At 60.6% G+C, this 15,907-nt stretch overlaps 1 protein-coding gene across 5 annotated transcripts in view; it reads left to right on the forward strand.

Moving 5' to 3' along the window:
• Positions 1 to 13,663, forward strand: part of GRHL3 (grainyhead like transcription factor 3) — a 43,333-nt gene extending 29,670 nt beyond the window's left edge. For 3 of the 5 annotated variants that reach the window (XM_075908609.1, XM_075908608.1, XM_075908607.1), the window contains 7 exons: positions 486 to 561; positions 2,468 to 2,601; positions 3,693 to 3,730; positions 4,337 to 4,425; positions 4,693 to 4,778; positions 6,172 to 6,236; positions 12,217 to 13,661. In XM_075908609.1, the coding sequence (XP_075764724.1) occupies positions 486 to 561; positions 2,468 to 2,601; positions 3,693 to 3,730; positions 4,337 to 4,425; positions 4,693 to 4,778; positions 6,172 to 6,236; positions 12,217 to 12,331 (603 nt within the window). In that variant the 3' untranslated portion in view covers positions 12,332 to 13,661. Of the gene's footprint in view, positions 1 to 485; positions 562 to 2,467; positions 2,602 to 3,692; positions 3,731 to 4,336; positions 4,426 to 4,692; positions 4,779 to 6,171; positions 6,237 to 12,216 lie in introns of all 5 variants that reach the window. The other 2 variants (XM_075908612.1, XM_075908613.1) reach the window with 1 other exon arrangement.
• The last annotated feature ends 2,244 nt before the right edge of the window (positions 13,664 to 15,907 follow it).

The raw sequence follows: 15,907 nt of genomic DNA on the forward strand, positions 1-15,907 counted from the left end.
CCTCTGATTCCCGGTTCTGTTCATTCCCTCTGGGGCGACAGGTTCCTGGGCGAGGTTCCTTTGGTCTGACCCGTCCGGCCAGGGTCTGACTGGACCTTGGCAAATCTTGCCATGGCCGCACACACAGAGCCTGGCTCCTGTGCCAGCCCAGCGCTTCCATCCAGACACAGGCCTGACCGGGTCGGCCGCCGCTTGTGGCTCCCCATTCAAGAGGGAAGCGTCCAATAAACCCCCAACGGCCAGATTCTCTGCTGAGGCCCCGTTCTGCCGACACCTGCAGGGGGTTCAGCCTGATCTTAGCGTGTTAAAAAGTAAAGGGGAGACGTGTCTGGGCCCAGACCTGGGCATCTGGACACCCCCGCGCTGATCCCAGCTCTGACACCGGGTCTTCCCTTGGCCTTGGGTGAGTCTCTGAGTCCTCTGGGCCTCAGTTTCCCAGGGTGTTTGGTGTGAAGTGGCTAACTGCTGCCTGGCCTTCCCTGCAGGGAGCAGAGAGGAAAATGCGAGATGACGAGCGCAAGCAGTTCAGAAGGAAAGGGAAATGCCTGGACTCCGGTAACGGTTAGTACAAGGACTGAGGGCCGGGCGGGAAGGAGGGGCCTGATCCAAAGCCCACTGAAATCCATAGGAGTCTGGGCTCTGGTCAGGCCCCACGTGAGTGGCTAAGCACAGCTAGTGCCCGCCCCCCTTCCCCCCGCTCGGGGTGGCGCACTGTCCCAGGAGTGGCACTGAGACCACGTACAGAGAGGGGAGTTTGCTCTGCAGCCTGAGCTGAGAGCCAGCTGCCTTGGAGCTCCCATGGGAGAGGCCTTGTGCCTCAGTCTCCCAAGGGCCCAGGTTCGGGTCACGCCAGGAAGAGCTCTGCCCAAGCCACGTGACACGGGCATCCGAGCCGGAGGGCAGCGAGTGCCCAGCAGGGAGATGGGGCGGCCTGGAGCGATGTGCCGAGATGGCCAAATAGACCCTGGCTCGCTGCGCCTGCGCCGGGGGGCGAGAGGCCGTTAGCCCTGCTGGGCACCGTGGAGGAAGGGGCAAGCCCAGGGCTGCCCTCGCAATGTGAGTGCAGAACAGGGTTTGTTACGCTCGTTCCCACAGCCGCGCCCTTCCTCCCCCAGCGCAATATTCTGCCAGTGCGGCTTTGTGCTTGCCCAGGGCTGTTCCGGGGGCTTGTTCTGTCAGGAACGCGGGGCAGGCGGGCGGCTCAGGCTCTGTACTAGGGACGTAAAACGTTAAAGTCCCTCGTGGTCACATGCACCGTGGGGCTGGGGAACGGGCCCCGGCAGCCGGTTCCTTCAAGTCTTGAGCGAGGCCTGCGAGCGCAGCGGGGAGACGGGCCCTGCTGGCCTGCTCTGTGGTCTCCCCAGGACTGTTAGCCTGCTCCTGGCAGGCGCCACCTCAGCCATCCACCAGCCCGGAGGAGGGAGCTGGGTGAGCAGGGGGGCTCTCTGCCCCTGGGGGACTCGTTTCAGGCCTCGTGTCCATGGCTGTGTCCCAGCACAGTCCCTCTGGCTCTGGAGTTGGCCTGGGGCAGCGGGCGCTGTCGGCTTCGCTGCTCCGGGTCTCCTCCCGGGTCACGCATTGAGGCCTGCGCCCTTCCTGGTTTAGTTTTGTTGCCTGTGTTCATTTGGTGTCTGGGTTCGCTGGTCCCTCGCTCATCCCTGTGGCCGAGGGCTTTGGTCTGGCAGGCTCCACCCTCCGCTCCTCCCCACCAGGCAGGCGAGCGCCTCTCTGCAGCACAAATGGCCCTTCCAAGGACAAATCGAATCCTAGGAGTGGCAGGGACCTCGGGAGGCATCGAGTCCTGTCCCCTGCCCTCGCAGCAGGACCCAGCACCTTAGACCATCCCTGGCAGGTGTCTGTCCAGCCTGCTCTTCAATATCTCCAGGGATGGGGATTCCACAACCCCCTGGCCTGTGTTTCCCGATGTTATTTGGCCACGGAACCCTTTTCAGCGTAAAAGAATTTCAAGGAACCCCGAGGAATGCCAGGGTAGAATTTGTTAAGCAAAACAAAAATAAATAAATAAATAATAATAAAAGACCCACCAGAATTGGTCGAACAACAACAACAAAAGCTGCAAAATAGACTCTGTCTCTTTAAGAGGGGGCGAGGCTGTGCCGCGTTCTTGCTGAACCCTTACTTTCGCTTCGCGGAACTCTGGGGTTCCCCGGAGCACCCCTGGGAAACGCTGCCCTAGGCAATGTAGTCCCGTGCTAGCCCCCCAAAAGCTCCTTTTAGAACCCTTCAGAGTAAAGGCCATGACGCACCCAAGCCTTGCACAGGGTGACCCCGTGGATCTGCAGGTCAGACTTCGGGCTCTGTCCTTGTGTCTGACACACGATAACTCTCCAAGCTTTGGGCTCTTGGAAGGCACCCGAATCTCTGTCATAGCACGGCGGGTCCCCCGGGTGTGGTGCTGCGGACTAGCAAAGCTTCCCTGACACGAGATTTCCCGTTGTACCCGCAGGTGTGAAAGGCTGTTTGCTGACGGGCTTCCGAGGGAACGAAATCACATTCCTCAGGCCGGAGATGGATTTAGAAACCCAGCCCGTCTTGTTTATTCCAAATGTGCATTTTTCAAATCTGCAGCGATGTGGTGTGGTGAGTCCTTGTGAAAACATCCCCCGCTACACCCAGACCTACCGCTGGAAAGCTGGCTCAGTGGAGCAGGCCCTAGAGACAGGCGCTAACTGAATCTTGTACAGCAGCAAAAATCCCACAGCATCAGCTTTATTAATGAGCAATTTCAGGGTCAAGGGAGATTTAATTTGAGTATTTCCTGCAACTTGCCCAGTGGCTTGAATAGCTGGAATGAGCAAAAGCATTTGCAGAAAATGACCCCTAGCAAGTAATCCATTCGGCACACCGCCCTCCCGGGATATCCCCCCCTTCACTCGGCCCTCCCCCCGCTGAGAAGAGCTGGAGGTCAGGACAGATCCGTCCCACTCCGGGAGGCCATCGCTTGTCCAAAACGAGCGCATTCAGCCCCGACAGTTTGTCGTCTTGCTACCAGATGACATTTGGGGCGGCGGTGTGGAGGCGGGAGCACAGGAGAACGTGGGCTGCCGCGCAGCAACCTGCTGAGAAACCGAGGGTGGGGGGCTCAGGATCCATAAGGATTTAAGCTCCCGGGGGTCGTGACAAGACACGGATGCTGGGCTGTTGGTTGGACGAGGCCCCCTCAGGCTCTCGCTTCCTCAGCTCTTCAGTTGGGCGTTCCCGAGGAAAACGAGGGTCTAAGGGGGAAAATCATCTCGCAAAGCTCCAGCCTTTGAAAAGCCCAGCTGGGTTGAGAGCAGCCCCCGCGAATGAATCCGTTCCAGTGGGGCCGTGCCCCCCGCAGGGCACCCTTCTCAGGGCCTGCATCCCCCAGGGCCCGGCCCAGCAAGGCCTGGCGTGGCCCCCAGACTGCTGAACGCCCTGCGGCCGGGCAGGCTCCTCCCATGGAAACAGGCGAATGCCAAGTGGTGCCAGGCTCCGCGCCAGCCCACACAGCAGGGGCCAAGCTAAGAACCGAAGGCTGAAATCCGGGCTCCACTGAAGACAATGGCCTGGATTCAGATGGAGCCAGGATGGCATGCCCTGCGCAGCGCCCTCCCCTGGGCCCGCCACAGCAGAGGCCAAGGACAGGATCGGGCCGGGATAGCGAAGGCGAGCAGGGCTCAATAAAACTCTTCTCTGTTTGTTTCAAGGTGCTTCCTGCTGCTGCTGTTCCGACCGACGTAAACAGGTAGGAAAAGCCCCCCGGCGAGGGGGAATTTCTCCTTCTCGCCTCGCTGGGCCAGTCGCTGTTCTGACCCGGCTGCCCACGAGCCAGCTGCCTGCAGCCCTGTGCGGGAAGGAATGAGTGCCGGCGTGAAAGGGACGCTGCTTCCACACGCAGGCTGCTGGCACCTCTCCTTCACCACCAAGAGCCCCCGGCTCGGGGGCATTGTGGCTATCGTGGCCGATTCGGGAAGGCAACGTTTTAAAAACGAGAACGATCCCTGGGTGGGCCCCAGTAGCCAAAGGAAGCTGAACTGGCCAGACCCCTGCTTCCAAATCCCTGCGGTGGTTAGTTCAGACGCCCACCCTGGCCTGGTCCAGAGCCCACTGGTGTCGGTGGAAAGACCCTGGTTAACATCCACGGCTCTTGCCCCAGGTCCAGTCATTCTGGGACGTGGCTGTTGCCTGGGATGTCAAACCTAGCCCCCCACTGCCTGCGATCCTCTGGCACTCAAAGCGGGCGGGTCCTGGCCCAGTCCAGTGCCAGGATGGGTTCTGTCGTCAGCTTTAGTGGCTGGACCGTGTGCTCCCGTCACACGTCTGCCTGACGGCCCCGGTCGTGTTTCCTCAGGATGCCGTTAAAACGGAGCTGCCCCTCGTTCTCAGATGAGTTCGCGCCGTCGCCTTCCAAGCTGGCCAAAGAGGAAGATGCCAAGAGAGGTATTCTTGTTACTGAGAGGGCTCAGCGCCCCGCAGCCCATGGGGCTAGGCCCTGTGCAAACAGACCCGGCCTCACACCCGTCCCTAGCCTGGGACTCCCCGAGCCACCGCCCATAACCCCAGGGGGATTCCGTCCCTATTGCAAGGGGCTTGTCGCTTGGCCCAGCTCGCTCAGGGTCTGCATAGAGCCGGGCTCCTGCGAGCTTTGGCTACGCGCTGCCGACACCCGCCGCCAGTGGTTTAAACGCTGCCCGTTGTCTGTCCCAGTCTTGCTGTACGTGCGGCGGGAGTGCGAGGAAGTGTTCGACGCTCTCATGCTGAAGACGCCAGACCTCCAGGGACTGCGAAACGCTGTAAGTTTCCTGCTGCAACTGTGCCCTGTAGACGAACTGCAATTAACCAGCGTTGGGCAGCGGGGCAGGGCTGCCACAGACTTGCCAGGCTGCTGGGCAAGGTGTGTGCGTGGGGTTCTGGCTCCAAGCTCCCGGAAAGGGGCAGGTTTCCCCAGCCAGCCTTCCGCGCTGCCTGGCCCGTGCAGGTCACGCTGGAGTTTGTAGGTCCACGTGCCACAGCGATTTAAAGGGCCCAGGGCTCTGGCCATTGCCACGGTAGCAGCGAAGGCAGCAACCAGGACCCCCAGACTTTATTTAACCCCCCCCCCGCAGGGTTCTAGGAAATGCGGGCTCGGGTGCGGCGTTCACTTCCCGTCGGGGGCTCCCCACAGGGACCGTGCACGGCTTCTCTCCTGCCAGCCTCACCCGGGGCGGGGGCTGGTGCTGAGAATTCCTCCGCAGGGAGTGAGCTGCCGGCGGGGGGGGGGGGCCCTGGCGTGCAAGGCGGGGTCTCTCCCGAGCACGCTCCTTAGCAGCGCAGACTTGTTCAGAGGGCAGCGCGCGAGGCCTAGGAGTCTCCTTTCGTCGCCGCCTGCTCGGCTTCTCGGCTGTAAAGCGTCCCGCCCCGCTCCCTGGCTCTACCTGCGGGCGATCTGCAGCCAGGGCGCGTTTCTGTGATGACTATCTGAGGAATCCCTGATAACCCGAGCGCCTCTTGGGGGGTGGCTCCAACAAACCACACACCTCACTGGTGCAGGGGTCCCTCGGTGGCAGTGCCGCGGCGGGGGGAGGGGAGCTGCTTTTTAAAACAGAGCGGAGGCAGGATACAGAATGTCAGGTCGGAGATTCCCCCCATGGCAGAGCAGCCAGGCAGACAAGGAACCTTCAGGGAAATGCTGCCGGACGAGCCTAAAACGCTCCCTCTCCTCCCAAACCATCTCAGAGCCCATCCAGGGGCTTCTGAGGCCCCCACGGGAAGCCTTGTCACGCTTGCCAGGGAGTCAGGGCAGGCAGAGCCAGACGCAGGCGCGTTCTGTTGGCAAGGGGCAGCAGCAAACCAAGCACTAAGGTGCTGCGGTTCTGCACAGGCACAAGCATCTCTCTCCTGGCATGTGGGGGTCAGGGCTGCAGCCTAAATAGAGCGGATGGTGCAAGGAACCACAGAAGTGGCTTCCACAGTCACGTGCCACATTAATGGTGGAACCAAGAGTAGCCCCCGGTCTCCTGCTCCTGCCCCAGCAGAAGGCCAGGCCCCCGTTGTAAACTCAGTCATAGCTCAGGGGTATTTTTATAAGGAGGTGGGGAAAAAATCTTCCAGTGGGCAGGGACTCAAAGGCAAAGATCCCTTTCGCTTTATCTGCTGGAATTTCCTTGTGCACGTGCGGAGACTGAAGGGTCGTGTTTTCTCCTGCAGATTTCAGAAAAATACGGGCTGCCTGAAGAAAGCATCTACAAAGTCTATAAAAAATGCAAACGAGGGTAAGCAAATCTCCCATCTGCCTTTGCGCCAGGGCCCCAGAATCTTTGCAGGATCTTCACACGCCCCCACCCTACCCGGGATGAGACTGAACTTTAACAAGACAATAAATACCAAAGCGATGTGAGGACTGTGCCACGGGGAGCAGATGAGACACAGAACCCTTTGTGCCCCTGGAGATTTGGGATAACGCTTGTTTGCACTCGCTTGATGCTGAGTGGTGAAGTCTCCTAACGGAGCTGGGTGGGTGGTTTGATGGACCGAGAGAGCCTGAGCTGAGAGTGAATTGATCTTATCTCGATCTGCGAGGTACAGTGGGCAGTGTGCAGAGCTGGCGTCAGGGCTGGCCCTGAGCACGAGCTGCAGAGAAAAGGGAGCAGGGTTAGGAAGTGCTGGGTTCTGTTCTGCTGACTCGCTACACACGGGCTGCTCCATGCAGAGTTGCCAACTCATCAGCCATCACAGACTGAGCGCCGGACCCCAGCCCAGGGACGGCCACACGAGGCCTTACACAAGCATACGTGGGGCAGCCTGGCGGCAAGGGGGCCCTGGACACAAGGAACCTCGCTGGGGAGCCAGACGCAGGGAAGGGATATGGGATTGCGCTGTTCTCGGTTGCAGGCGTCCAAGTCTGAGCCAGGCCAGTGGTGATGAGCGTTGGTACCGTCTGTGGGCTGCTTGGTGGCTCGTGCGAAATGAGCCGGGGCAGGGAGGGACTCTCACTCCATCACAAAGCCCCACCTCTAGGTACCAGCCGGCTCCAGTGATTGGCTGCCCCCCGGACTGACTGACCCATAGACTGAGCGCACTGGGCTAGATCATCTGCTGGCAGGGGAGCTGGCAGCCACGCCCGGCTCTGGGCTCTCTGAAGGGGCAGGGCCAAGGCAGTGAGCATGCCACGCCCCCAACCCTCCATGCGGCCCAGAGCGTGGCACACTCCCCCAGCAACCCTAACCCGAGAGGCTGCGAGGCCCTTCAGAATTGCCAGGCTCCAGGGCAGTTGCCCTCTCTGGGTATGTCTACACTACCCCCCTAGCTCGAACTAGGGGGGTAGTGTAGACATACCCTCTGACTCCCCGCCCCCACATCGGCAGGTCTGATTGTCTAAGAGTTTCCTCCATTGACTCCAGAACAGTAAATCTGCCTGTACCGCCTGCCCTTGCCGTGCGAGAGTAACTTCAGACAGCCTTATCCCCCCTCCCCCGCCCGACAGTGCTTTTCCCCACAATGCACTCCTCACCTGTGGAACTCCTTGCCATGGGATGTTGTCAAGGCCGAAAGCATAATGGGGTTGAAAGACGAATTGGATAAATTCATGGTGGACAGAGCCATCAGCGGCTATTAGCCAAGACGCTCAGGGGTTCAACCCCATTCTCTGGTGTCCCTAAACCTGACCCCCAGAAATTGGGAGTGTAAGAGAGGGGCGACTCACTCCATGACTAGCCTGTTCAGCTCCGCTGCAGGCCATTGGGGGAGGCAGGCCACTGGACAAGATGGACAATGCGCACCCGCCATGGCAGCTCTTAAGGGAACAGGCGCAGGGTGAGTTCGCGCCCAGCGGATCGTTTGATACTGTAGTTTGGGCCGTGGGCCTCTCGCCAATCTTCTGCCAAAGGGCTCGCGTTGCCAGAGAGAGACTCCGCAGAGCGCACGTCCATTGTGCCCTGCCCCCGCGGAGGCGCGTGTGTCAGGAAACCCGCCGCCGAGCCCCCCGACCTGCTTGTGGAGTGACGGGAGGTTTGTCCCTAACTCGGGAGCGGCGCCCTCCTCGGGGCGGAGGGAGCTTTCTGAAAGGGAGGCGTTGCTGGTTGGACCGGAAGGGTCCCTCCTACCCACGAGGGGTCCCGTGCCTGGAAAGAGCCCACGAGTTTCCCCCGAGGGCATCGTGCAGAGCTAAGTAGCCCCAGAGAAATGCCCCGGGCGCCGCAGGTGGGAGGTTGGGTCGTTCTGTAACCCGCCCCATTTCGAGGTGTAATCGGCCCTCCCGGGACGGACCCTCTCCCCGCACCGGGAGCGCAGGCAGCAGGGAGCCTGCGGGAATCCGCCTTCGCTTGGTTCACAGTGCAAGCGATCCTGGAAGGGCCCCACGCAGGTGACTCCACCCCACCTCGGGGATGTGCCGGGGCATGCCCGCTGCTGCTCTCCTTCCTGCTCCCAGGGCAGCCCCACCGCGGCGGCTTCTGGCCATGCACACCTCTCCTCTGGGGCTGAGGGCAGAGTCTGCGGGGCCTCGCTCTGAGCCTCGCTCCTTAGGGGAGCCTGCGCAGACGACGTCCCTCCGCACGCTGAGCTCTGCGCAGACCCCGCCAGCCCGGTGCCGCGTGCTCCTCAGCTGGCCTCTCGGACGGGCTAGTCACGCGAAACACCCGTCAGGCTTGATCCCCATTGAATCAACGGGCAAGATCCTCTACTGGCATCGCCGTTGGCTTCAGTGGAGCCCTGGGGGGATCTGGCTCATTGACGTGAGCGGCTGGTGCCTGCCAATTGCCGCTTTCCAGAGTGCGCCCTGGACTAGATAACGGAGCCGCCCTGCTCCCCGCGAGCGTGCCCTCCCTTGGGCCGATGGCTGGGGAGGGACTCGGATGCTGCCTTTCCATAAATCTCGACGCAGGCTCCTCCACGCCCAGACAGGATCGTGCTGCGCAAGCCCCAGCGGCTGCCTGGAAAACGAACACGCTGGTCGCACCGGCTCGGGCCCAGGCTGTTAGCGCAGCACGAGGCAGAGAGAATTCCCGCCGTGCCGGGCTGTGCGTTCGGCTTCCCAACGAGCCCTGTGTCTAACGAGGTGGGAGAAGCGGTCGCAGAACCCCACCGGGTGCGCCCGGCTTCGTGTCAAGCGACTCTGCCTGACAGCAACGCGAGCGTCTGAGCGAAATGCGCATCCCAGGCGGGCTCTTCAAATGGCCGCTGTGCTGGCGTCCGTGGGGGCGTTCAATCCCGACGCCAGTGGGCACGGAGCCACCCGCCGCCCGAGAGCGCCTGAAAGGCCCGTCTCACGGCCCGGACTCAGCTGCGTGGGAAGCTGTAGGCACACAGGGAACGGGGCTTCCCTGGGACGGGTCACATGCTTAGAGTGAGGTAGGAACCGGAGCTGGGTCCTGAACCAAGGCCTAAGCGCCAGCTCGACAGCCCTGGAGACTGGCAGCTGCTACCCGAAGACCAAGGCCAGCGCGGGCGGCAGCAGCGCATGCTCCCCTGACTCCCGCCCAGGAACGTCCCTCAGCCCGGGCCAGAGGGGACCCTTGTGGAGTAGCTCAGGCTGCTGTTCCTACCGCCAGCGGCCTCTGCTGAGACCGACGCTGCAGCGGGCGCTGGTGAGGTGGGCGCCCAGCGTCCAGTTCCTACTAACGCGGGTTGGAGCTGACTGCAGCGCCCGGCTGGGTGCTCGGCCACCGAGTCCCCTACACAGCTGAGCTCCTTTGTGCCAGGGAAACTGCTTGAGGGAGCCACCCACACTGTGAGTGTTGTTACGGTGTCTGACATGAGGTTCACGCGCCGCAGGAACGGTGGAATCAGCCCAGGGTTCTTATCCCTGCCCCTCACGGAGGAACAAGGAAGCATTTTGTGCCATTTCAAAGGTGCCACAAGTAAAGCAGAGCAGGTGGAACACCGTCCCATCCAGCGGGTAACTGACCCTGGAACGCCGGGCCCCCGGTCGGACCCTGCGTCTGCGAGCGCTCGGGAGACTGAGAAATGCTTCGTGCTCTCCTGGCCCTAATTCATCCCGGCGCTCCACCTGAAGCCATTCTCTCTCCTGGGTGGCTGCTTTGTGGCTCAGTGGAGCCACCGTGTTTGCGCCGTAGGACACGGACTCCTGCGTGACCCTTGTCAGCTCATTGATCTCCTTGCCTGGCCCCCACAGGCAGAGGAAGTGAATTGGAAGATGACTCAATAGCAGCGAGGGGCAAGCTTCTTACAGTTATGGGCTTCAGTGGCTCTGTGATCCACGGTCTGACTTTCTCCCACCTGTATCTTTGGGTAGGATATTGGACCGGAAGCCTAGTAGCAGGGTTTGTGTGACTCCCAGTGGCTCGTACTTTAGGGAGGTTGGAGTGACTCATGTCACTTTGGGTGCAAAGATTTTCCTTCCCTGCTGGTCACTAGTGCAACAGCATCAAACGCCTGGGGATGAAAGTTGACCCAACTTTCCCTAGTCTCCCATAAAGCTTGTGTCTGATTTAGGCCTAGATGAAGGTTTGATTCAGTAAATATTTTGAATGTCACTTTGCATCTACAGTGGGCTTTTCACCAGAGGATTGCTAAGTGCCTGCCAGGGGCACGTAGCATCCCCATTCTACAGATGGGAAAACTGAGGTAATGTGGTGATTGGCCAGTGTCACACCAGAAGTTGGTGGCCCCTGCTCTAACAACTGGACACACTTGACCCCATTTTTTACCCTAAACTGACATGTTCACCCCTTCTTATCCCTGGGCGGCATTTTTCAAAGCTGAAGCGAGGCTGGGTGGGACAAGTCGCCTCCAGCCCGGCACCTTTCCCAGCTGTAGGTGGATGAAGGACTTTCTGGAGAGGCCTCATTTGTCATTTAACGTCATCTTGATCTTGAGTTGGGTAAGGCAGCACCACAGGACACAGCCCCACGCTTCCACGCAGTGTGTGGAGCAGCACCCGGCTGTGCACATGGGGGATGGCTGGAGCCGGCTTGCGGAGCAGAGCTGCCAGTACAAAAGTGATGGAAGAATCTAAGAGGAGGGTGGGGCGGCTTTGGCAGCTGGGCGGATTGTCCTTCTATCACAGGGCTCTTTTGCTTCCGGGTCTGCCTCTGCCCGTCCACGCATCTTTCGACCTACCCCCATCACCTCTGGATCTCTGTCCTCTCCCCCCTTCATCGCCAGAGAGGCCAAGGCCTCCTTGCTGTGCTTGTGTATCAGCTCCGTGCCTCGGTTTACCCATGTGTCGCGTGTGATGCCCAGCAGTGAAAGGCCCAAGATATGTGAAATCAACCTGCTTATGCAGCATTTTGAGATCTTCTGAAAAGTGCAGAGAAGAGCAAATTCCTGAGCAGTGGCGACGATTCTACCGCGCGGAATGAACAAATCGGAATGGAAAGGCGACACTCGTCCCTTCGCCGGCGTGAGACACGTCCTGTTTCGGAGGCTGGACGCTGCCTGCCTCAGAACGGATGGGCCACGTGCCGCAGGGCTGTCGCTCGGGGCATCTCCCTTCACTGCCCAGAGCCTGGTGGGGATCTGGCCTGCGCGCCGGGCCTGGCACATGACCAGAGTGGCTCGACACGGAAGCCCCTTTATTGCTGAGCTTGCCCTGCTTTGCCTGCACGGTGCTTCTGCTGGGGAGCAGAGGGAAGCGCCCCAACCCTGCTCGGGAGCCCCTGCACCCCGACCCCTTTTCCTCGGCAGGAGCACGGGGGAGGCGGGAGCAGGCAGGCGGAAGAGGTGGGGAGGGCGCCTCACTTGCTTTGGCTCAAGGCCCCACAAAAGCGTTTCCGGATGCACAGGCGCCCAGTGCTCCCGCTCTGCCCAGACGTCTGGGGCCTCTGCGTGGGACAGACGCTCCCAGTCGCGCTGGCTCCGCTTGGCCATGCGTGCCGCCTGGGGCGGGGTATAGCGGGCCAGGCATTGTTCAGAGGGGTGGGGGTCCCAGCTTGCCGGCTGCTGGCGTGAAACAGGCTAGCTGCTTTCCCACGGGGCGATGGCCTCCCCTTCCCGCTGAGCCCCACGAAGGAACCGCCTTGTCCCGAAAAGGGCCTGGTTACAAACCGGCCGGGGCAAGAACAGGCAGTGTTTGCACAGAGCTCAAAGCGCCTGACAAAGGACCGTGCGACCCCCCAGCCTGCGAGGCCCAGGGGGTCAGTGTGAGGAAACTGAGGCCCAGGGAGATGCCAGGACTTGCGCAAGGCCCCATGGGAAGGGAGTGGGACAGGGCGGGATGAGAATCCAGGACGCCCCAGTTCCCACCACTCCGCGGCAGGCTGTGCCCCTAATCCGGTCTCTCTTCTCTCCTAGCATCTTGGTGAACATGGACAATAACATCATCCAGCACTACAGCAACCACGCGGCTTTCCTGCTGGACATGGTGGAAGCAGAGGAGAAAATCCAGATCACCCTCAAGGAGCTCTGAAGAGCCCAGGGCTGCACTTAGGTTGGGACTTCTCTCCGGAAGCTGGACCCAAAGCGAGCAAAGCCTGGTTGCCTGTACTTGACCAGGGCCCCCTCGGGGGCAGAGGCTCAGCGCTGGGACGCTGCTTCGGAGAAGTGCTTGGACAGTCCAGGATCAATGTGAACGTGGAACTTCTCTCTGTTGAATTTATTATTATTAATTATTATTATTATTATTTGTATTTTGTGTTTTCTCCCCCTCCCCAAGGTGGTTCACAGCCGGGATGGCAGATCCGCTCATGCGGCCGCCCAGCAGCTGCCGACACATAGACAAGCAACGGCTTTTGTTCTCCTTTTGTCTTGGCCGGTTGCTGACTCCTCCACTAGGCAGCAGCTTCCTACTAAGCCGTCAGCCACGCGGAACCTTCAAGCAGCCCTACCCCAGCCGGCAGCTCCGCTGTCCACAGAGACTTTCTCAGATGCATTTACACGTGGCTGCTACCCAGACGCTGTGGCTCTGAGCACAGCCCCTCCACCTCGCCCGGATGGAAATACCCCTTCTCAGCCATTGTTTTCTACACTGCTGATGTGCGCGTCCTTCTGTTTTGTACATGTATAAATAGGCCTCGTTTTATATTTGACCCCGCACAGTGACCTCGAGAGCATTTCAAAACCGGGCTGCTTCACTTGCCCCGTGACTGCGTTGTTATAACTGTGGGCTTGGTTTTTTATATATTCCCTAGTAATAAAGTGACAGAGGTGGAAAGCAGACTGTGTGTGTCAGACTCGGTGGGAGCGATGGGCAGGACCCGGCTGGCAAGGGGGAGGGAGGTAGAGGGAGGCTTGGAGGTTGTTTTGTGTTCTGCACGCTCAGTAATAACATGAGAACTCCTGGCTTGCAAAGCTACACTGGCTCTTTCGTCAGAGGGCAGTTTGTAGAGCGGCTGCTGCCAACGTTCCAGCCATATGCACACAGACTGACTTCTGGGGGCCTCCCTCCCAGTCCGTGTTGCAGAAATAACACTTAGAACCACACAGGTACCCTCACATGCCTGGGGGTGCAACGGGCAGGATTATTTCCAGTCTCTGTATTGGGAAACTGAGGCATCAGACTTCCTGGTTTCCTGCCAGGGATAATTCTATCTTCTCCCCCCCGACGCTGCTGTACTTTGCCACCCTTAGGCCTGGAGCTTCTCTACCTCCTCTGAGTCAGTCCCGCCCCTTCCCAGTTCCTGAATCCCCCACAGCTGCTCTCCTGGCTACTGCTTCCCCAGTGGCCTCTTGCTCTGACACCTGCCTGCTCCAAGCAACTTCTCATCCATCCCTGGACCACTGGGAGCGGGAAGGCTTCCTACTCCCTTCCTGTCTAGGCGGTGAGGACCCAGCAGCCCCTTCCCGGGCACTCCCCGCAGGGAGAATCCCCCCAGCCTGTCCTCCTGCTCCCGGGAAAGGCAACTGTACCAGGAAGGAGCATCTGCGAGTGACTTGGGGGGTGGCTGGACGAGGAGAGAAATTCCAGGGGGTTGTTCCATGCATCAGACTGTGCAACGTTCGGTTAAATCGGGGGCTGGCTACGTTGGGAGGCCTGGTCAGTCTTCTGCAGGCACCTCACAAGGCTCCACGATCCTGTCCTCAGCCAACGACCCCCCTCCATCGGCTCCTCTGGTCCCAGGTGGCGTCACCGGCCCATGACGACTCAGCGTTCGCTTAACCCCCGTAAACATCCAGCCCCGAGCCTGGGCAGGACCGGGGCACAGCGACCCCCGTGTAATGTGGGCAGCAATGTTGGTTTGAGCCCGGAGCCTGAGCCGGCCTGCACCTCCCTGATGCCCTGTCAGCCCCGCCCCGCAGCCCACAGCTGCTTAATCAGCCCGGCAGCCCGGGGCTGTGTGCACCGGCTGATCAAGCAGCGGGGGGCTGCCAGCAGGGCCCTAGGGCTCGGTGTGGAGCAGACCCAGTCTGCCTGCTCGCCAGCTGCTGAGGTAAATCCTGAGGGGCCCCTGCCAGTTGGGGGGAGGGATCCCCTGCTGGTGGGGAGGCCCTGGCTGCTCCAAGTGGGCCCCCAAGGGTGGGGCCCTGGGTGCGGCCCAGCTGGAGAAGAGGGTGAGCTGGTGGCGGGGGAGGTGCTGGGTCAGCTTCTTGGTCTTTGCCAGCCCCTCCTACCCCCCCGGGGGGGTTTGGGCTGGAGCCCAAAAGGGGCAGCGGGGAAGCCGGTTTGTGCTGGGAATGGGGGTGCTGAGGAGTCAAGAACAAGTCCCCACCCGCATCCCCGCCAGGTTTCTAAAGCACTGCTGGGGCTTTGTGCAGATCCCCGGTTACCGCACAGGGAGTCCGACCCTCAGTTCTGTGCCTGGCTCTGCCCATAACTCATCACATCACCCCCTGGCTTAGGTGCCTCAGTTTCCCTTTCGGGAAAGCAGGGCTGAGCATGACGCCCCCATTGGGAAATGCCCGGGGGCCCCCAGCCATAGAGGAGCTAAGCACTGAGACGAAAGTAAATGCCCAATTGGTCTCCACTCAGCTGCTGGAAGTTTGGGGAGGTGAGGCCTGGGCAGACACAAAGGCCCAGGGAGGCCGTGGAAGGGTTCTCTGGGCCATGGGACTCGGACTAGGGGGCTGGGCCTTGCACGTGGTGGGTGGTCCCAGACTCTAGACAGAGAGCCAGGGGAACGCACTGCCCGGAGCCTAGTGCACCAGGCTGCCAAGCGCGGCCGCCGTGGTAACCGTGGTTCAGTGTCTCCTCCGGCCTGACTCCTGCTCAGCAATTCCTCCAGCGTCCCCTCTCCCAGGCAGTGCAGGTGCTGCTGAGTAACAGCCGTCCCCCATGGGGCGGGTGGGGCCAGGATACAGCTGGGGCGGGGGCTGCATCAGGGGAACAGGCTGTGGAAGGGGAGGCAGGGTTTGCAGAGGCTGCAGGGCTCAGGTGAGGCTCAGGGCTGGAGGGGGGTAAAGGTTTCCGGAGCTGCAAGAAAACGCCTGGTTCTGTTTCCCTCCCGTAATACAGGGAGGTTCCTGTAATTACCACAACCCCCTCAGTCAGTGAGTTGCTCTGCTGGAAAAGCCAGTTTTGCCCACCCTTGGTGTGCCCCGTGTTTCTGTGTAGCCGCTAGCCTGACGCCTGCACACAGCTGTGCCTCGGAATGGGCATCTGGCTTGTACCCAGCAGTCCAGGACCCAGGGGAAAGGCTGCCCCCTTGTGCAGTTGGGGGCTGAACATGGAGGGCAGTGGTTCGTCCGTAACATGGCTGTGTCCAGGGCTTGGGCAGGTGGGCTGAGATTCGGTGCCCAATGTATCCTTGGTTGCATCCGACATGAATAACGTTGGCGGTTTATTCTCCTCTGCACACCAGTGTAATTCCACATGGTTCGGTGAGCACTTGGGCGGCCCCAGGAGAGATACAGGTGCTGCCCGCTGAGTAGCAGAGCACCTGCAGCTGGCAGCCTGTGCTTCTCCTGGTGGTGCACATCCACACATGCATTGGTGCACATAACAAAATGTATTCCACACATGGCTGGACAATATTAGCGGGAACATTGGTGGCGTTCCTTGTGCTTGTCACCAGTGAGAGCAGAATAAGGTCACAAGCAAGCTGAGATT

This window comes from Pelodiscus sinensis, chromosome 25 (assembly GCF_049634645.1).
Source record: "Pelodiscus sinensis isolate JC-2024 chromosome 25, ASM4963464v1, whole genome shotgun sequence".
NCBI classification, from domain to species: domain Eukaryota; kingdom Metazoa; phylum Chordata; order Testudines; family Trionychidae; genus Pelodiscus; species Pelodiscus sinensis.